The sequence below is a fragment of the Haliotis asinina genome, chromosome 12 (genome assembly GCF_037392515.1).
Source record: "Haliotis asinina isolate JCU_RB_2024 chromosome 12, JCU_Hal_asi_v2, whole genome shotgun sequence".
Classification (NCBI taxonomy): Eukaryota; Metazoa; Mollusca; class Gastropoda; order Lepetellida; family Haliotidae; genus Haliotis; species Haliotis asinina.
Window position 1 is genome coordinate 8651311 of NC_090291.1, and position 22267 is coordinate 8673577.

At 36.6% G+C, this 22267-nt stretch overlaps 1 protein-coding gene across 2 annotated transcripts in view; it reads left to right on the forward strand.

The window, feature by feature from the left end:
• Window positions 1-6797, forward strand: part of LOC137258029 (uncharacterized) — a 53267-nt gene extending 46470 nt beyond the window's left edge. For both annotated transcript variants that reach the window (XM_067795567.1, XM_067795568.1), the window contains exon 8: window positions 2370-6797. In XM_067795567.1, coding sequence (XP_067651668.1) covers window positions 2370-3052 — 683 coding nt within the window. In that variant the 3' untranslated portion in view covers window positions 3053-6797. The remainder of the gene's footprint in view (window positions 1-2369) is intronic.
• Window positions 6798-22267: the final 15470 nt, after the last annotated feature.

Consider the following 22267-nt stretch of genomic DNA (forward strand, 5'->3'; position numbering starts at 1 on the left):
GTATGGTTCTAATTTGCTCAGACAAACTTCTGTCACTGATTTAAATGCAAATCGATCTTGAGATTTGTCTTAATCCTGGGAAAAAGTATTTAGGAGATTGGGGTCCTGTTTATTAACATCAGGTAACCACAACCTTGTCTCTTGGGCTATCAAATTTCAGAATTTCACCGTAACTTCTTACATTGTTTCGGCCCCCAGCTGATTTTCACCTGTTGAAGTCCCTGCTTGTTCTGAGTGGGGATTCTGGGTAAGAATATTCACCACAGCAACCTATGCATGTTGAACAAGACAGACCAAATTGATCCTGTGGTCAGGCTTAGTGACTTTGTTAATTCATGTCGTCTCCCATCTGTGTTGGTTGGTGCTCACGATGTCAATCACTGAATTGTTAGGTCAAACCATGATATGTCTGGAGTAATGACTGTAGGATACATATGTTTTATTACTTAAATGTATTTACTTATACCATGAGCACTTGCTGGTGTCTTATTTGTCTCTGACTTTGGAGTGGTGGCTTGAATTAAGACTGCATATTGTGCCATATGGGTTTTACAGCATTCACGAATAGCGTCTGACCCTCTGACAAATCTAGCAGATTCACCAGTAGTCAGACAGAAATCACCAACCCACCAGCCCCATCATCTGACTGAATATTTCACACTGTCTTTGTGTGAAGTTGTTATTTGTTGCATCCAACACTTGTTTGCTGTTTAGTAATCTTATGTTTGTTATCATATGATGTTAATAATTTCAATGCCAATTATGAGAAATGTTAAATCTGAAATGTTTGTTTAACTTTATTCTGTGGGTCCTGTGAAGTTTCAGTGGGTGAGACAGACATCTGAAACTTACAGGACCCAATGTCCTGTTACTCTTAAACACAATCACTCCGGGTTTTATGCAGTATTGTGAAGTGGTGTTTTGTTAAAAGATGTTTATTAAACAAGGTGTCTTGAATAGATCTGTCTTTGGGACATGGGGACACTATCACATCCATACCAGTGGAACATGTTCATACTCATAGTGGTAGAGGTTGACTTTCTTGCTAAGCAGTTCAAAACTGTTTCATTCATGTCATGAAAAGGAAAAGGAACATATCTGAAATTGAACTTCATCAGCACAATTTAGAGTGTTCCAATTATTCTTCAAGTGCATAGCTGTGTCTTGTAGACTTAGTCAAGTCTTGCTCAGTCGCCTTTTCGTTCAAATCATCATATGTTCAATATACATGCTAGAATTTATGTGCATTTTCTACTGATAATTTTATTTTATTAGTTATATATAATATTGTTTATAAATATTGAAGCACAAATGGTTTCTTTTATATCCTGTTCTGTTGCATGACACTGCATACAATAATTAGTGTGATATTCCCATGGATCAATGCTTACATTGTCACCCAAGAACACGTGACAAAATGGCTGATTTCTTGAGAATAAAATGACCAGCTTCCACATTTATTCTGACAAAGAATTCCAGAGAATCTCTTTGATTCTGTGATCTATTCACTGTTATTTGTTTGGACCAAAAGAAAGATTTGGGAAGATGTTCTTCTTTTGTCAACTTTGTTTGAAACTGAGGGGGAATTATCATAAGGGCTTTGACACAGTTCCTCATGATTTTGAAGATGTGTCAGTTATGGAAATAAGTCGGGATCAAACAATGTGGTTAAGAGCTGCCAACAGAATGTATGTTATTGGTGAGATGCTCTCTTATGTTTGCATTAACAGGCTTCCTTTGATGTATTAGGAGGAGGTCCATTAGGCAAAGTGTCTTGCAAGAAAAACCTGTTGACTTATGAGTTTTGTTTTAAAGGGAAGTAAATTGGAAAATACCGTGAAATGCCATTGAATAAGGACAAGATGGCAAGAAAAGATCCTTCATGAGAAGAATTTCAAAATGATGTTAAATTAACACTTACATTTACCTTTAGATTTACAGGAAGTTTTGTGTATATATAGTACTGTTAGTGATGAAGGGATGCTGGGTGTCTTGAGTGTTTTTCCTGTAGTATGTCAATATAAGAGCCAGATAATGCGTCATTTTATCATTTGCACAACAGGGAAAGTGGTTAACAACCCAATTTGTGCCACTGCTGAGCACAAGCCTGACTGAACCATTGACAAGAAATGTTAACTGTGTAATAAAAGAATATTGTCTTGGAATAAGCCAAGATGACCTTGAATTGATTTTATACCGATGACTGGAGATTATGTTTTATTTCACTTCTGTGTACTCAAGTCCCTTGGTTCAGGCTGGTTTCTTTCCCATCCTTTTAGGTCTGACCATCTGTTCCGTTTAAAGTAATTCAATTCTTTAACTTTGAGCAAAGCATACTCAAACTTAATTTCCACTGATCTCTGTTTCAGATATTGATGAGGCAGCCGAACTCCAGGGCACCAGAGGAACATGTGTCGATGAGACGAACAACAAGATCTGTGAATCGGAGTACGAGGAAATCCGTGACTGTAAACGCGATATAGGGGACAGCGGTGATGGTCTCCCAAGATATGCTGATATCTTTAGTGACAAGAAAAAACTTGCTCAAGAATTGGGAGTAGACCCACCTTTTGCAGGAGATGCATTTAACCGAGCCACTGCACCTCCTCTAACCAGTGAGGACCCCGAATCCGTGTCTCAGAACTGTGATGTACAGGATGTGTTGAGTGGCACTGCCAAAATTCTATCCACAGAGATGGACACTTTACAGTGCACTGTGGAAGATAGTGATAGAATTTATTACAACATTGCCCCTGAGAAGGACAGTGTGGATATGCAAGAAAATGAGCCATGTGATGAGGGTGCTACCATGCCTAATGGGGCAGAAACAGTTTGTGCTAGTTCTGAATGCAAATCAAACACTGATTGCTCAAATTACGATCAGCTTATAGAACCAGACACTCTCAGTGATGTGGACTGTCATGAGTACCAGAAACTTGTGGATTTATCAGAAGCTGCTTCACAGAATGTGAATGCAAATGACAAGTGTATAGTAGAGCCTAGCCAAACCCAAGTGACAATGAACGGACATCTGGAAGCACAGAGCTGCTAACCCTAACTTGTAGGCACTGTGCGATGTGTGAATATGTTGAAAGGTACTGAACTCTGTAACTCTATGTACAGTCCTTCCTCATCCACCTAAGCTTCTATATAGTCATCAGGAATAGGCACATACCTAATGAGCCAGGAGCCAGGGCTGGCCATGTGCATCTTGTATCATAGATTTCTATAGTTCGATAGTCATGGTGCACAATGTCATCTCACTGTCAGGAAGTGACTGTCATCAAGTTTCACCGTGGTTTTTCAACAGACTTGATTTCATTACTTTTGCTCTTGGAAAGTTTTGTCCTGACTTTTTGACATTTATCACTTCAGTAGTGTCAATAATATTAACCTGATACACTTGTATTCATAGATCATCAGACAATTTCCACAACTGAATAACTTTCTAAAAGCATTCCTGTTCAGTGAAACAGAGTTCCAGGATAATTTATTTTACATATCATTCAAAAGTTTGTTTTATTTTGGCAATATGAAGTGAAAAATGCCCCTTCAAAAGTGGACAGAACTATAAAAATGGTTACCAACATCAATTCTTATCATTGAAATAATATGATAAAGTGCCAGCTTAGCCAGTCAAAGATGGCAGCTTTTCCTCACTTCCATGACCGAAAGGACACCTCTATCACTGGTCCAAGGAGTTCATGATGGAATCTGTATATGCTTCAACAAGACACACCACACCATGACTATCTTCTATACAGCATCACATTATGGTGACTAGATCTACTCCATGTCTCCCCCAATAGGATATATATTCTACATGGTGACATTATGAGGCACATGTGAGGAGGATATCTGCTGAATGTATAGATTTATTTTATCATATCTATGGAGAATTTAAATGTATCTATGCTTTTATTGGTTTGTGTTCTGTTTGTAAGTTACATGTTTTTCTAACCTACATGAATTCGTGATGTAAATAAAAGCCCAAGAGCACCTTTACATGAACCTGACAGAGGCCAGTAGGTGTTGCAAGGCATTCAATTTTAGTACTGAAATCTGTATTTTGTTAAGTGCTACAATCTACTTTTAGACTGTAACAAGAGAAATGCCAAGAAAGATGATTTTTTTGTATCCTAAACATTTCTCGGTTTCTTCAAAGGCACAGGTTGCCAGATGGTCTATGATGTTTACATTGCTGAGTTGCATCCCTTGGTACTGTGAGGATATGCTCATCATTGTTGCTTATACCAAATTCACCAAACATCTGGTAATTGACTTGTGAGCACTGCACTGTGGATGTCAGTAAAGGGACAAATGTGTATCCCGAATGTATCTGCTATACAGACACATAACTGAAACATAACTCTCCATTAAGCCTAAATCACTCATTCTCTGGCTGAAACGTAAATGCAATCTAGTAATATTTTGTTTCCGAGCTGAAAGTTCAATGTAATCCATCATCAGCCAAAAAGTCTTATTTAAATCTTCAGTTTTGCCAAATAGGTAATATATTTGTTTGTTGGAGCTAGGTTATAATGACATGATGCTGCGTGTGTAGCAGATGTCGCCATCATTAACTGAAACTAAGTTGATACCACATTGCTAGACATCAGAAGCATGTCATTTCTTATGCAGGTGATCAGAACTGCACCATCATTATCTGTACAGGCAGTCACAACTGTGTCATTGTCTGAAGAGGTGACAGCGATTGCTACTGATTATAAAAGTGACAACTGCTTTAGTGACTGTGTCATTGACTGTTGAGGTGATAACAGAGCAGGTCTTGCATGACGTACAGCGTCTGATGGATCTTCTGTTAACAACTTCGGAACTTGGCAGAACATAAGTAGATTCTTATATGTCATCTGGAACTGCATCAAGACCATAGATGAATAATTTCAAGTTATCAATGTGTTCATTGAGAAAGCATTGAGAAAGTGTACTGTACCATGATTTTACCGTAACTATGGAAACCATCCCTAGGTGCCTACTGACAAATTCCATGCAGGGTTGTCCAACACTGCAGTGGAGCGAAGTTCTCAGTATTTTATAGTGCAGATATGCTTCTGTTGCTTAATAGCAAAGATTTTTTTTGGTTGTTGTTCTTAATAGAATTTGTTGGACAGTAGTAGTGACAGGTGTTGTTACATATATCACAGAACAGTAATTGTTTGAGTTACAAGCAAATCATTTGTTGAAGATATTCTTTGTTAGATTGTTCGTTTTATTTAAATGGGGATATGCTTATTCAGCCAAAGCCTTTGAGGATATTTGTAGAACAAAATGACACACAATGTGATAATGTATAAACCCTTTGTATTTATTTCTTTTGTATTTGTATGAAACAACTAAACATTCTTTTCTTCATTGATGATGATGTTAGGTTGGTGTTTATATTGTTACTATGGTTACCAGAAGGATGTGATATTTATTGGTTTATTTTTGCATTTCATTCATTGAGGGAGGACTGTAATGTTGTTCCACTATAATTTAAATTCATCAGTGTTAAGATGTTACCTTGAGAATGTTCAAGTTAACATTGAATTAAAAAACACATGGTCCTGCTGGTGCACCAAGACTAATCATTCGAGTGTGCATGATCTTTGAACAAATGTGTGTGGCTGTTGCACATAATGACAGAGAGCCCAAATATGTGTGTATAAAAACACAAACATTCCAGGTGAATTGAACAACATATTTGGGTAAAACTGCCTTTGATTTTAACAAAAATATCATCGAGCCATTGAAGTACAGTTGATTACATGTGCATATTTTCTTATTTGTAGTCATTTTTCATATTACCTTTGCTTAGTTCATAGCTCACCTGGCTGAAAGTCAAGTATGCTCATGCAGTAGCTGTTTTTCTGGCGTCGGCCTTATTCATCTCTTAAGCAAATTACGCATCTTCTGCAGAACCCCTGGACCAATCAAGCTGAAATGTTACATATCGTTCCAAGTACTTGGAACATAGGGTCCATATTTTGGGTTATTTTTCCAGTATTGATCTTGATTTGTGCTAGGCACAGCAACATTATTGCCACACAGTAAGAAGTTATAATTAGGCATGTTTTAGTATCCTTTCATTGATTTAAGTTTTTCTACATTGTGTGATTTTACCGTATTTTTTTCAAGCAAGTTTACAAGATGTATAAATTTAGTCACTGGTTTCATATTTGAATACAATGCTGGCGGCACCTTTTGTATGTCTTTGTTAACCATTTTCCACATACACAGGTGAGCTATGATACCATAGGACTTTTTTTAATTGCTAATTTTTTATTTATTTATTTATTTATTTTTTTTTGCATAGCTGTTTTGAGAACCATATATGTGCAAAGCAGTGATATGGTGTCATTATTACAAGTGCTTTTGAATAATATATTAACTACTGAGTATGTCCATAAATAGTAAGACTTAACATGATTCCTTACACATTGTCTTAACATGGCAACTGATACATAAGAAATATAACAAAACTTATCAGAAGTTAAGATAGTTTTACATCATGCTGTATCCTCAAGATACAGTCCTGTTGAAATATTTGTGACAAAGGGTATGCAATGACTTGACTGAACTACAATGCCATGGTTTATTTTGTTTCTTTTCATCTTGATGTGCATGTGTTCATCATATTAATTACTTTTGGATCTTTGACCTCTAAGGTCACCATAAGATCTTGTGCAATATCTTTTCCTGTGCAATTGATCATGTTGATGAAATATTTAATCTGCAAACTGCCTATCTTTGTACTGATCGGCTTTAAAAATCATTAAAGGTGCAGTGTTTTATCACGTCAATGAGTTGCTTTGATTTATTCTTCCTCATGTTTTCAATGTGCGTGTTTTAATACTCCTTGCAGGCCCTTACATAACGTCCAACATGGCTATTGTAACGATTTCCATTCCATACCAGCAAGCTTTTCATCAACAATGTTGACATCTTTGCTGGAAACATGTTAGGAAGCCAGTATGGATTTACCTAGATTGTGTTCTTCAGCATTTATTTTCTTAATTGATCTTGTGATCCTAGAACAACAATGTAAACCACATGTAGTAGTTGTTATATTTCAATATAGAAAAATAATATTATAAATATAAAAATATGTATTATTTTTATAAAGACAAATCATTCATTTTAGGTTGAAAAGGAGCCCCCAGTAAGATGGGAAATTCAGAATCTGAACAAATCTAGACTTGCTTCAATTAGTGCTTTAGCACTGCAGAAAGAGTTGGACGGAAGGGAAAATTCAAGTGGTTCAGCTGCTGTCAGACAGACTATTCCAAATACTTTTGTTTTCAAAGCTTACCAGATATATTGTTAAAAGTTATCAATTCTAATACAAAGATTTAAGTTAAACTAAATAGTTTTCATTCCAGATTGAACATTTAACATTATCTTACATTGCACATAAATGTTATTTTCTGATATGCTGAGCACATTTCTGTTATTTTCATTGTATCGTGCTTACAATAGAGTAACATTTTCTATGTACCCCACTGGGAATGCCGAAGTCATTCGGTACTTGGTGACTGTACTTTTTTGTCTCGAATAACATTGAATCACGTATAACGTATGTAAATTACCAATGTTTTGGATATGCAAATCGATGGATGGGAAATAACTCTAAATCTGTTTTTCTTGACGTCTGCAAAATCAAGCGATGGTTAGAAAAAATTTTTGCACCTGTGCTTAAAACAATTCAAAATTGACATTGAGGTGGAAGGTAGTTTCTGTATATCACTATGGTGAAGTGGTTTCAAACACGTCACCAAAGCACATACTTTAACATACTTACATGATAGAAGGCTGGATTTCGGCAGTATACGTGTCTTGTTTGGTTTCAAAAAGCAGCAAAGTCATTTCCATAATAATCACAAGCAGAGTCTGTTGTACAATTCCGACAGTAATATAAGCATATGTCAAAAATGCTACTAAAGTGTAGGCCCAATTTGCTTTTTCACAATGGTAAATTGAGAAGCCCGTTTCCAGTGTCGCCCACGATATCTTTACTGGAATATTGCTGAAATGCTGAAAGTAGTATACAACAACATCACTTGCTAATTTGACCAACACTCACTCAAAATAAGAACATGAAACACATCCAAATCATGATGTTTAGGACAACATACAACTTTCACATAGCACTGTGTGAAGATACTGGCCCTAAAATAACATTATGTTCCAAGGTTTAGATTTTCAAAGCTCTTCAGTTCATGTTAATATATGGCACTTATGACCATCTGGAGATAAGGGGGGGCGGTGGGGTAGCCTAGTGGTTAAAGCGTTCGCTCGTCATGCCGAAGACCTGGGTTCCATTCCCCACATGGGTACAATGTGTGAGGCCCATTTTCTGGTGTCCCCCGCCATGATATCGCTTGAATATTGCTAAAAGCGGTGTAAAAGCGAACTAACTCACTGGAGATAAGGTCTTTGAAAATCTGGGCCCAGTAATAGATAATACATGTTTTCAGTGTAAGTTAACACCTACCCCAGCACAGATCAATTTCACAATCAGTTGATGACAAATCTGCCGACCTTAATCAAATATTTATTCGCAGCATTCGACAGTTGGTGATTATTTAAATTGTATGTATGTACAGAGACAAAATCATCAAAAAGCAACCAAACAGTAATTCATTCATTCACCATAATTCTTAGAAGTTTATATTTTTAAACAGGTTCTTTGACTGAAACTACATCAGTTTGTGACTGATTGGGATGACTGGTATGAGACCAAACCTCCAATCACCAATGATTGATAACGTACCAGGGACTACTCAGTCTTGCCCATCATCAGCATCACTAAATACAAATCCATCAGCATAAATACGTACACACTCCATCACTTCATCGATCAGATCTTTATCTCATCAAGTGGAGGATGAAGCTGGTGTGACCTGTGGTGAGAAGCTGCAATAGATGCTCTCACCTTTTCGTAATTTTTATCTCAGCAGAACAGAATTACAGAATTATGAATACACAGTTTGTTAGAGGTACAATTAAATTTCCTAGGTTTGTGTGTAATAGGATTTAGAGCATATTCCAATGAACATTATAAGCAGAAATTACGTGACATGTTATTCATCTCCTATGTAATTAATATCATAATTCATATATTATCTTTGGTATTGTTCAACTATATGGCAGCAGTATGTACATAATCAAGTCTGGACCAGATAATCCAGTGATCAACAGCATCAGCACCAAGCTATGGAATCGGAATATGATAACGTGTCAACCAAACCAGCAAGCCTGACCACCCTATCCAGTTAGTCACCCTTTCAACAAGCATGAGTTGCTGAAGACCAGTTGCAGTGAATGTGTACCAGTAGGACTTTACTTAACCTTTTACTTGACCCAGGTTGTATTCTCCCTATGGATATGAAAATCAAGGGTACACTGAGGCACTGTCCAGTGTAACAATGTATATTTCTCACAATCTAATCATATTAAGAGTTTTAAATCAATGTCCTATATAAATTCATTATTCAGTTTCAAAATCATTTTAATGCATACTGGTAACTAACTTTAAATAACCATTGTTCCTGTCTAGACAGTTGCCAGCATTTGTCTTTTTCTAAGATAGTTATGACATGGTCAATCAATAATGGAAGAAAGAACTGTAGATGAGCTGGACTCCTGGTGTGTGTGTCTGTTCAACTTCTTGCACCAGCTCATTACTCATGAAGATGGCCAATAGGAGGAGACTAAATACAGAACCCTGACTTACAGAACATGATCAGACCATTTCTGCAATAAAATTAGGAAATCTTTCACTAGATTTAACATATATGCATATATATTGAACATCACCCCAATGTCTGCTGATATCAGTTATGTAACTACAGGTCGATAAAGTAACAAATATCAGAGGCTTGCCGTGGATATTGAGGGTGAGATAATATTAATCATCAAAAATCACTCTTCATTAGTTTTCAATGAAAAATGTACTCTGAACACAATACTGCCATGAGACTTGCAGTACAGCAATGTCATAGCATTGTGATGTCATCAAGTTCATGACATCATAGTACTGTCAGGGTATTGTGCAAAATCTACCATCAAAATATTATCTCCTAGGAGATATCATCTCATCTCAAACGTATTCAACAAATACCTCTGGTCTTAGATTTTGACTTCTGTATGACACTTAAAAGAAACTGAAAAAAAAATTTCTACAACAAATACTTAAGATATTAAGTTAACATTTAATTGTAAGAACTAATTTCAGTTTAATGGATTTTAATGCCTTTTTTACTTTTATTATGCATTCAGCCTCAAATTCAAAGTAATTAAATGGGAAAATAAGTATAAATTTTCAACTTCAAGACAATTACAATTCTGATGGGATACTAAACAAAAATGAATTTCTTTTGTTTCAGATAGATTTTGATGCAGTGTTCACCATTTGTCCAAAACAGCAGTAAGAAAACCTTATTTGGTATTTTTCCTTCTTCATTTTGCCTAAATGAAAAACAGTATTGGCCTACTAAAAGTCATTGTCAATCTCAGTTTTTCTTTCAATTTTCACAATTTTTTTCCTGGTAATTTTCACAAACCAGACTTGTGAAAGTAAGATCATTGTGTTCACTACCAGTTTCTTCAGCAGAAGTGAAAATTTCAGATAGTTTCAGTGGGACTGTCTGTGAAACTACCAAACGTACTAGGTCAAACATTATAAGTTGTTCACTGGTCATGAGGGGTCCATGGGCTCATGTACCCTCGAGATTTGTTTATGTTCCCCAAGCCATATTTATCTTACCGAACACCCAAGTTTTAATTTCAAACTGTTTGAAGCACTTCTGTTGAATGCGAGGCGAATCACCATTTTGCAGACGACACAAGTTAAGCAGATTTAGAGTTATTTCCATTCCATCCATTTTCAATCCAAAAACATCTGTAATTTCTGTGCATGATGCGTGATTCAATGTTATTCGAGGTGAAAAAGTACTACCATGAAGCACCAGAAGAGTTCGGAATTCCCAGCGGTGTACATTGAAAATAATACATCCCCTTTAAACCGGGGTACATTGAAAATAATAGAATAGCTCTTAGCCAATCATAAAGCGACATTCATGTGTGAGGTAAGATAAAAGATGTTTACTAACTTCAAACATTAGAATTTCTGGAGCATACAAAGCTGTATTTCTTATTCTTTTCTGTTTGACAAGGTCCCACTAGTTAGGCAATGTATATATACTGGACAAAATAAGGTAGGGATATTAGTATTTATAATAACTGATATTGTATCAGTCTGTCCGTGAACAAATATATCACTATTCAGAATTTCAAAATTTACAAATATCCCTATCTATATATGTTAAGTATATAAAACAGATTTACATTTCTTACAGCACTAATAGTAATGATAACATCTTCCAACAACATATCAACAGTTGTAATATAAAAAGCAAGGAACTGTCTTTTTGCAATATGACTTTGCAAGAAACTGTCATGACTTTAATTAAAAAAAATGTGTTCAATTTAGATTACAATTAGAATATTGATTATCTGGCAAGATCTGCTTTCAATCTCATTTATATTGTCAAGTATACAAAGGAATCATATTTACTCGAACTTCACTCCCGCCGGACTGATAATATGCGCCGAGAACGGATCTACTTAAAATCCATATCAAAATAATATACATCCATCCAGCGCAGACATAGCACGACTTTATAACAGCCTTCCATTCCAACAGACACAATAGCTCCGACAAGGTAGTATTGATTTCCATAGAGAACCTACAGGGATGCCTACACCATATAAAATAATGAAAACTCTCCCAGGTGACTGCACGAGAAAACCAGCAATAACATAAAAGGGTTTTCCAATGTTTAATTTTGTTTTAATATGCTCAAATGCTGGAGAATATTATTGAGAAATTCCCTTGAGATTGGTTGTCGGTTGTTTTTTTCTGATCAGTCATTTCATACGCTAAATATTGCATGAAATTCTGTGTTGGTTGAACATAGGTTGTGTCAGTAGAACTGAGCCGACATGAACATTCAACTGAACCAGAAATTTGCGAGTTGGGTTTTTACTTTTTGAACGATAGGATCAACAGCGTGCATTGGTGTGAGAAATGCTGTTATCCTTGATCTGGAATTCAACTTCATATGTAGAGCCTTGATATGTTTTCATCAATAACTGAAAATTGATGCTCTGAGGTCTCTAAATATCAAGTTCATGTCAAACATGAATAAACCAACAATTATGTTTGGATATTTACCCACTACTCCATAAGTTCTGAATCACAGTCTTAAATCAGTGTACAGGCATGAGAAATAACATGCTCTCGTATTTGCCAAAACCTCTTACCTGAGCGTTCAGTGAGTTGAGTGAGTTGTTTTTTTGTCATTTTTAGCAAAATTCCATCAATATCGGAGCGGAGAACACCCAAACTAGGTTTTACACATTGTGCCCATCCCAGAAATTGAACCCAGATCTTCAGTGTGATGACCGAACACTTTAACCACTGGGCTAGCCCCACCTGAGGATGACTGTTCTGTAAAATATGCTCTTTGGGTGAAACAACAAACAGACAAACAAAATAATGTCATGTTTCAGTTGAGGTTAGCTAAAGACCTGTTAGCCTGGTTTCATTCTCATGACAACTGCTAGTCTTGAACGTTTTTATGAAGGCGTGAGGCAATAGTATACTATGTTTCAAAATATTGCAGTTTCCTGTAATTATCTCCAGAAGTTGGGTGATTGAAAATAATGTAACTACCCACTATGATCTGATGTACACAGGTTAAAACACCTTTTATGGTTTACCTGGTGGTGAGGAATGACTCTGTATTGCATCCTTGCATCTAGGATGAATGCGTAAACAAGAAGAATTGTCAGACATCATTTTTAAAATGTGTCATGTTTAGGATTACACTTTCTCAGAAAAGTACAGATTCTAGCACCTTTGTTGGGTTGAGTCAGATCCAGTATTTAATCACCAGCACACAAGATCAGCCACCTGTGCTGGCGATTAGGTGTCTGACTCTGACTCTGAGGGTGTGGGTTCAAATCCCAGATGGGATTCAACCCAACAAAAGTAACAGAATCTGTACTTTACTGAGAAAGTGTAATCCAAAATATCAAGTCATTTGATCACTTTCTAAATAGCATTGTGTAATCATAGACATCATTTTGACACATTTCTTAGCAACCTGAAAGAAATACTTTCACATAAGGTTATATTGTTATTTTTTACATCTCCTTTCCTTTGTCACTCAACCTATTTGTCTGAAAGGAATAATTTATCAAAAACATCTCAGAAGCCACTGGCTTGAGCGTTACCTCTCATGGAAATGGAAATTCACTTACCCTGCATGGAAATCCAGTTACCCTACATGGAAAAAGTTACCCTACTAGGAAATTAAGGTGAGCTACAGCACTTCATGTCATTGCCATGCAGCACCATCAATATTGATGACATATATATTGATTATACTGGTTTCACAATAACAGATAAATGTAGAATAACACAATTAGGAAATATTCCAAATGCAAACTACTGAAATATGTACACTGATCCAAATCCCTATGCAGAATTGTAGCTATGGGTATAATGACAATTTGTGTCAGTGTAAACAGAAATTGTTAAAAACACACTTGTAATCCTGTACACACAACAAGAAGTACGAGACGAACCATCCCTGCTAAATAATAATTGTGGCAACAAAACGAACAATTACTCAAACCTTTTATGTAGTTTAATATGTACAAGCTGAAGAGATCTGGAAATAAATTGTAAAAAAGCCATTAATATCATAAATATTCACCAGAGCATCCAATTACTGTACAATCAATTCATTTCCTGGCTCAATAACGGTTAGCAGCCTTCTAACATATACACGACTTCAAAACCGAACAAAGGTCAATTAGTGTTTCATTGTTAGTTAGCCAATACCAATCAATAAAATCATGCACAAAACACATTAATCACCACCAAACACATATTCTACATCACCTCGCTATCATGTGATATGATATCGTGACACCAGTTTTATGGGTCTGTTCCCTGGAACGGTGATCGTAAACCCATTGTCCTTGTAGGTGAATAAAGTTTTAAACCAATCGAACGGCGCTGTTCTAGCATGGTTGTACCTGAAGACAATACTATTGCTCTTCTGTCCTTTTCATCCTTGACTGGTTTGGAATTAAGTGTGATTCACCCTACACTGACTTGCTATTGATTTTGAGAGTCCTCGTGGTCCTGGCACTAATGGCTTTGTGGTAGAAAAACAGCTCTCATTGTATTAGAACAAGGAAACGGCTCAGTTGCAGGCTTCAGGTAATACCTGTCATGGTATCTATAGGAAACACCTTCATGCCTCCTTTTATAACTGATGATCTATTATCTGCTGAGAGAACAGTATTGTTCTAATACATGTACATTAACTCAACTTGGCCAGAAATGCTCATCTTTGGAAACTGTGTGATAAAGGGTAATGACTTGTTTATGTATTAATATTCATTACAGCAATGCTAGAACAACCTTTATCCATCTCTCAGATGGCACATCTCACCAATGTAAACAACAAATTTCAAATCAGCCTTAAAGACATATCTCTAAGCTTAGGCGAGACCAATCATAATTTCTTGTTTTACAGATAGGGCTAGTCATATTTTTAAAGAACAAGAACAAAAAGTAACTTTCCCTGCTGAGAAAATAAAATCCTTAATGTTTTTATTGGCCAAAAATGTAAAATAACAAAATTTTAGATTGTTATTTTTTGCCACATTTACACTTCATAAATTGCCAAAAGTAAATTACTTTTTGTATCAAAAAGGAAATATTACCTTCAGGTTTTCTTTCAAAAAACAAGAAATAAAATTGGTCTGGCCTGACAAAAACAACAAATGCGCCTCTGCTGCATGTTTTTAACTTTGTACAGCACCACCAAACACTTAATAATGGATTTAAAGTGCTGTAGAAAAGCAATATTATTCATTATTTTATCTTTTCATATTTATTTAGACATTTGAAGCATTAACTAATGTGGACTGAATCATTTGTCAAAACTTAAAGTTTTTATCCTAGATATTGATAACTTCTTCCCAAAACTTCCGGAATCAAATATTGCACACACATTTTTCTCCTCGTATCATTTTCTGCTGCTGGTGCTTGTGGAGACTACAAATACTTGCGACTGTGCAGGGTCAAATTATTGAACAGTTAAATCTGTTCAAGTTTGAACTGTTTGTTCAGTAGTACTCCTGTCTACTTACAGAACACTGAGAGGGATCGGCGCTTAACACAGGACCAGCAGTTGAAGGAGATGGCTGAGGTGAAAAGAAGTTTAATGTCACTCTCTAGATTAGAGCTCTTAATGATGAGCATGTGAGTGTGGCTGTTTGATTTAGTCCAAATTTATGCTGGTATTACAGTCCTTGCTAGCTGAGATACCATGCTGCAATTAACATGGAAGCCTAACTCAATCAATCAAAGCCTACAGAATCATGATTGGTCTATGTTTTATCCTCTTAAAACACATCACCAGGCTTGGTAATAAAAAGTGCCATCTTTTAAGTCCTTTTTAACCTCCTGACCTGCAAGCAAAACTTCAATATACCACATGGCAGAAATGTCATGAGGATGGACAGCGATGAAGTGGTGCTGAGAGTAGCCTATGTGCATGCATGAGTGCATGCGTGCGCACACGTTTGTAACCACCAAAGAGAAATGGGCACTGAGAGATACCATAGATTAAGGCTTTAGGTTAGAATGTCTTTCCAAAACCCAGTCTTCATACTGAGGTTAACCATGAAGATAGGCCCTGGGCCTACAGATATACAGCTGAAGTTGTTGACACATCTGGCAGTAAACTTTGAAGCTCACATGACAAACTACTAGTTTAATACTTTGAAAAAAAAACACCCCACAATTACAAAAAGGCTACATTGAATCCGCTGTAATATTCCACGCCATGACATACAATCTCATTCCTATGTCCTCTCACGCAAGGATGTGTTTCCACGGCAATACAATCATACTTACCCAGCTCCCTCATCCACTCCAGGGACCTCCATTCATGATGAAGGTTCATCAGGATTTTGATCTGATCATTAATTTTCTTCAAAAACCCCATTGAGGGCCATGAATTTCTCCAATACCATTAAGTGTAAAGACCTTTTTAAAAAATTGCTCACATATTTTTTGCATGGTATCCCATGTTTAAGTGATTACCAGTTCAGCCATAAGTAATTAATATCACCTGAGTAAAAACCTCGGGTGACTAACAGTATTAGGTGATCGAGTTGGTCAGACTGTATCTCTGTTGTGTTGACTGACAGTGATCATATCAATCACTGGATTATCTGGTTCAGACTCAAGTATTTACAGGCTATCATCACATAGCTAGATTACTCCTGAAGGCAGCAATAATATACAAACAAAATAGTCCTGTTGCAAGAGATAGTAAGTTAATATGAACAAAATTTGTCACACTTAATATCAAGGGGAGACTGGCGTGATGTTGAGTGGAGTTGGGCTTTGTGTCGCATTAGCAATATTCAAGCCATATAAGGACAAGATAAAGTTGGCATGCATTACCATTTTAAGTCCATGGTCCAACAGAGCTTTGTTTTAAAAAACCTATTTTTTCATTTCACAATCAGCATGATGTAAAATAGTCTACTTTGGTTAATGAAATCAACACATGTATGGCTCTGAAAAACCATAGCTGTCAATTTTGGTCAGTCTTAAATTAGAGCATAACCAGAACCACAGGTGGTTGCACCTAGTGCTGAATTGGTTGTAATCAATACTGATCATCAAATCTTCCCAACCCATCAATTATCGAAAGTAATTTGTTATCAACCTGTTGCTGTTTTTTTATTGGCATTGAACAGAAGGAAACTGATGTTTTCGTTTGTAGCGTGGGTTAACGCGCCCGAATGCACCCGTCGCTGTGCGTACATGCACGTGGGTTGAAATATCCCCGTGCATTTCGTGGATATAGCTGGCGACAGCGTTTATGAGTTGAAGGCTGGCAGTTGGTTAGATGACTGTTGCGGGACAAAGACGTCCGTATAGAGTACCAGCCTGGGGGTTACAGTTAAATTAGAATTAAGAATAGCTTCCATTAGGGATTTTTCATTGGTTTTACCGCTTTGTTTCAGTTTGGGTGCATTAAATGCTCAGACATAATTTTTTTGACTTTTCGTTTATTTTATAAATGGGGAATAACAACTGCCTCATTCCCAGGCATGTTCAACAAAATAAGATTACACCTTATAAACAAAACTACTCATATCTCCACTTTCATTTTTCTCATGTGAAGTAAGTAGTGAATAAGCCTTTTCAGGAAACAAACTATCTATCTAAAATGGCTGAAATAATTCATGGAAAATTGCATTTATTTGCTTGTTCTAATGCATCTTCTGATATTTCAGTTCACCAGAAAACAACTTGTCCCTGTGTATGCCACAAGTTGGTAATGAGTTAGCAGCATTTAGCAGTTGTTTTATTTGTAATTTGAATAACACCAGATCACTTTAATAAACAAAACTACTTACTATTAATTTTCAAAAACCTTTTTCAGTCATATCCCTCCAAGTAAGTAGCGAATAAACTTCTCAGGAAACAAAACTATGAACGGCTAAAGCAATTAAAGGATAATTGCATTTATTTGCTTGTTCCAAAGGTCCTGATATTTCAACTCACCAGTAAACATTTACTCCTTCCATATGCCACAAATCACTGATTTCTCAATGTTAAATATTGTTTACAGGCGTTGTGGATATGAAATGGATATTTCAACATGAAACCACTGTTCCAATCAGGCACATTATGTGTAACAAAATAAATACAACAAAACACTTTGTGGTGACAATTTTATCCAATATGTGTTCAGTATAAAAAATTCACAAAAGATCATAGAATGTTTCTGACCTGAAAAAGGCCAAAACAGCTCCTAAAAGTACTAAAAAGATATACAACAGCTATTCCAACAATGACACATAAAACAGACCATAAATATGATTACACAATGCCATTTAGAAAGTGGTAAAATGTCATATTTGGGATTTCACTTTCTCAGTAAAGTACAAATTCTAGTACTTTTTTGGTTGAGTCCCATCTGGGATTTGAACCCGCACCCTCAGAGTCATCACCTAATCGTCAGCACACAAAGTCAGCCGCCTAGCCCGCTCAGTCCCAAATATGACACATGTTGCATTTTACCATTTTCTAAATGGCATTGTGTAATCATAGCTTTCGGCCATGGGAGTCGTGCCAAGTCACACTTATCAGTGAGTGAGTGAGTGAGTGAGTTTAGTTTTATGTCGCACTTAGCAATATTCCAGCTATATGGCGACGGTCTGTAAATAATCGAGTCTGGACCAGACAATCCAGTGATCAATAACATGAGCATCGATCTGCGCAATGGGGAACCGATGACATGTGTCAACCAAGTCAGCTAGTCTGACCACCCGATCCCGTTAGTCGCCTCTTACGACAAACATAGTCACCTTTTATGGCAAGCATGGGTTGCTGAAGGCCTATTCTACCCCGGGACCTTCACGGGTCCACACTTATCAGAGGGGTACATGTAGTAAAGTATGCAATCTAGACTACCAGTTGTCCGACTTTCATTTTGTGGAAGTCATGGTGGCTGAGCGAGCTAGGCAGCTGACTTTGTGTGCTGGTGATTAGGTGCCCGACTCTGAGGGTGTGGATTCGAATCCTGGATGGGACTCAACACAAAAAGTAGTAGAATTCGTACTCTACTGAGAAAGTGAAATCCCAAATAAGATCATAAATAGTTAATGTTTTCAGTGATCATTACATCACATCAAAACAAATGTAAATATAAGAAATCTCACAAAAATTGACAATAATGTGATTGATGATAGCATAAAGTGCAATTTTACATTAAATCAAATTGGAAATATTTCCTTACAACTGGTATTGTTTTAGCACACAACTATTAATGTATTCCCATGTTGACCTTAAACTGATAACTAGTTGCAAGGAACACTGTACCCAGTTCAGCAGTGTATTCAAAGTATTTCGACCTATCATGCAATATCATACAAAACCCTAATGAATTTCAAGTAGGAAAATAGTTTTCAACAAGATGATTCTATAGATTCATCAGGAATATTGACATAATGGACAAGGTTATTATCAACACAGGCTTTCGGTAATAGCAACAGGATGCATGTTAGGTATTCTGTAATAACTATGTAAATTTTAACACAGGCTCCCAGTTGCCTGGCGCAGCTCTGCTAATATGTTCTGCAAAGTGCATGGCTATTGATTGGTATACAGTGATACCAATTAAACCATATGTCTTTTATTTGTGGAACAAATTACATAAAACTTAATTACCAGATCCAACAAACTTGGGAACAACATCTGGCATCCATGTTGTCTTGTGTAAAACTGTACGTCAACACTGTATGCATGCTATTGGCTCTAGATTGTATATCTACTGAAATACGTATCTCTTTATCTCATTCTTTTACTTGTGAGTGAGTGAGAAAGCTGGGAAAATGTTTTGTCTCAACTGTTGGTATTTCCTTACCTATTTTTTAAATAAGACAACTTGAAGCATTTAAAAAAAAATTATTCAAATAAACTCATGATTCATTAAAGTATTAACAGTGTAAATTGTTTGGTTCATTGACATACACATCAAAACACTGAGTGAGTGAGTGTGTTTAGTTTTACACCACTTTTAGCAATATTCCAGAAACATCATGGTGGGGGATGCCAGAAAGGAGCCTTAGATATTGAAACCCATGTGGGGAATCTTCAGCGTGGTGAGTGAGTGAGTTTAGTTTTATGCCACACCCAACAATATTCCAGCTATATGGCGGCGGTCTATAAAAAATCAAGTCTGGATCAGACAATCCAGTGATCAACAGCATGAGCATCAATCTGTGAATTGGGAACTGATGTCAACAACCCAATACCGTTAGTCGCCTCTTAAGACAAGCCTAATCACCTTTTATGGCAAGCATGGGTTGAAGACCTATTTTACCCCAGATCTTCACAGGTCTTTGGCGTGACGAACGAACACTTTAACCACTAAGGTACCTCATTGCCTGTAAACACTGATGTGCAAACTGTATGAATCTGTAAATCATTTCAAATTATGTGGACTCATCTTTTTCAGAAGGAATTAGTCATCAAAGTGTACCAAGGGAAGGGAGACTACTATAAATTATGCATGACAAGCATGACTGATCAAATATAACATTGCTAGCATCGCCCTTTCCAAATGAAATTCAAGGTTTCCAATATTTGATAAAACCTGTAAACTGAAAACACATTTGTCACTAGTTTGATCATTGTCTAGTGTTATTTATGATATTTCTAAAAGCTGAGTTACATCAACAACAAAGATGGTCAGCGGATGTGTGTGTGGAACACAATACAAACAGGAATACTCCATTTACTCTCCTGTTAAATCACTCCAAAACTCACATACAACCAAACACAGTCCTGGGTAAATGTGGTCTCCTGTTACTCAAATTACAACAGTTCCAAGATCCAGATTAAAGAGTGAGTGAGTAATTTAGTTTAGTTTTACACCACTTTTAGCAATACTCCAGCTATATTATGGCAGGGGACAGCAGGAATGGGCTCTACACATTCTAGATTAAGGAAGTTCTATTGTATCTGAACACTGGAAACAGGCATGTAACATTTCCTCAACAATGATTCCTCATAAATAGACACCACTGGCATTTCCAGCCAACTTAACTACAACATTCCAATTTCGGTTCCATTCAGTGCCGATGTCTCATCAACACTAATGGCTGACATGATATTAAGCAATAAATAACCAGCTTCATTTATGTCACAAACAGCACCAGTCTGAGCATCATGAATTATGAAGCAATCCGCATAAATGACTATTTGTATAATTACCCTGTGTAACAATAACCATAAATATGACAGATCTCATTACGAGAAATAGCTCCGACAGCCATTGTTAAAGATGTATAGTACATTTGAGAACTAGGCAATGTCTATCAGGATGAAATATAAGCTTCTTAACACATGATTTGTTCAGATGATAAAGAATAGAATTAAGAAACAGGAAGTGGCTACAAATGCTGTGTACAATGGGTTGTAGACAGACTATTGTTTGATTAAACAAGATTCCATGTGGCATATCTCACTCAACCTTGTGGAGATACACTGAAGAGACTTTTGATTTGATCACTATTGATTAAGCTACATTAAGGCCAAATAAACAAAGCAAAATGTTTCCCAAGCATTGGTGCATCACTTTTATTTGTGCGCATAACAATTTAAAAAAAACAATTTTGACTATAAGAATAAGCGTCTGTAATAATGAGTGAATCTACAACTCATTAACAAGTGCTAAACTTTCCAAGCTGTATTTCTAGGAGAGAAAAAACAAAAATGTGTTCCTCCCGCGTCACTTTTTTCCACAAAAAATTTAAAAAACAGTCCTACCGCCCTTGTCACTTTTGAAAAAATTGTGGCCGAGAAAAATTCAAATTTAGTTTATGCAGCCTAATGAAAGTGTGAAGATGGAGTAAGTACGTAAAGTGGTCGTCATGTTTTATCATTCTCAAACAGTTCGCAAATCTGAACCACAACAGATTCTAAGTGTTGTGAGTGTAAACAAGTGAAGTGATAAATATTGAGAAATGTGCCTTATCACTGTATAGATCATTGTGAATATTTGATGACTATAAAATACTGAACTATGAATTTAGCTCCTGAAAGAACATGGGAATTCAGATTGATCTATTTGCTGGCCGACTGAATGTCTCATGGATGGCTAGATGGATGGATGGATGTACGGGTGGGTTGGCCACCATGGTTTTGAGGCAATGACTGCCAGTATTCCTCATTTGTTGGAAAACCTGACAGGGGACAAAGGGATTGGATGACCAATCTCAGTGCCTGCTGGTACCCATGACATGGCTCTGAACATGTTTCAGTCATCAGCTTGGAGCTGACATCAGTGATCACTGTTTCATGCCATCATGACAAACCCAAAGCTTTACCCAAAATCACACACGTTTGTTTGCTCGTTATCATCAAAAGTTTCATTAAACATAGTGAGTGAATATGGTTATACACAGCCTTTAGCAATATTCCATGCTGGGGAACACTAGAGATAGGCTTCACACATTGTACCCATGTTGGGACTCGAACCAAGGTTTTTGGTGTGATGAGCGAATGCTTTAACCACTAGGCTACCCCACCTCCCACACTCAACATAGATATTTTACTCCCATATGACTCCTTGATGCCTGAAGATCTGAG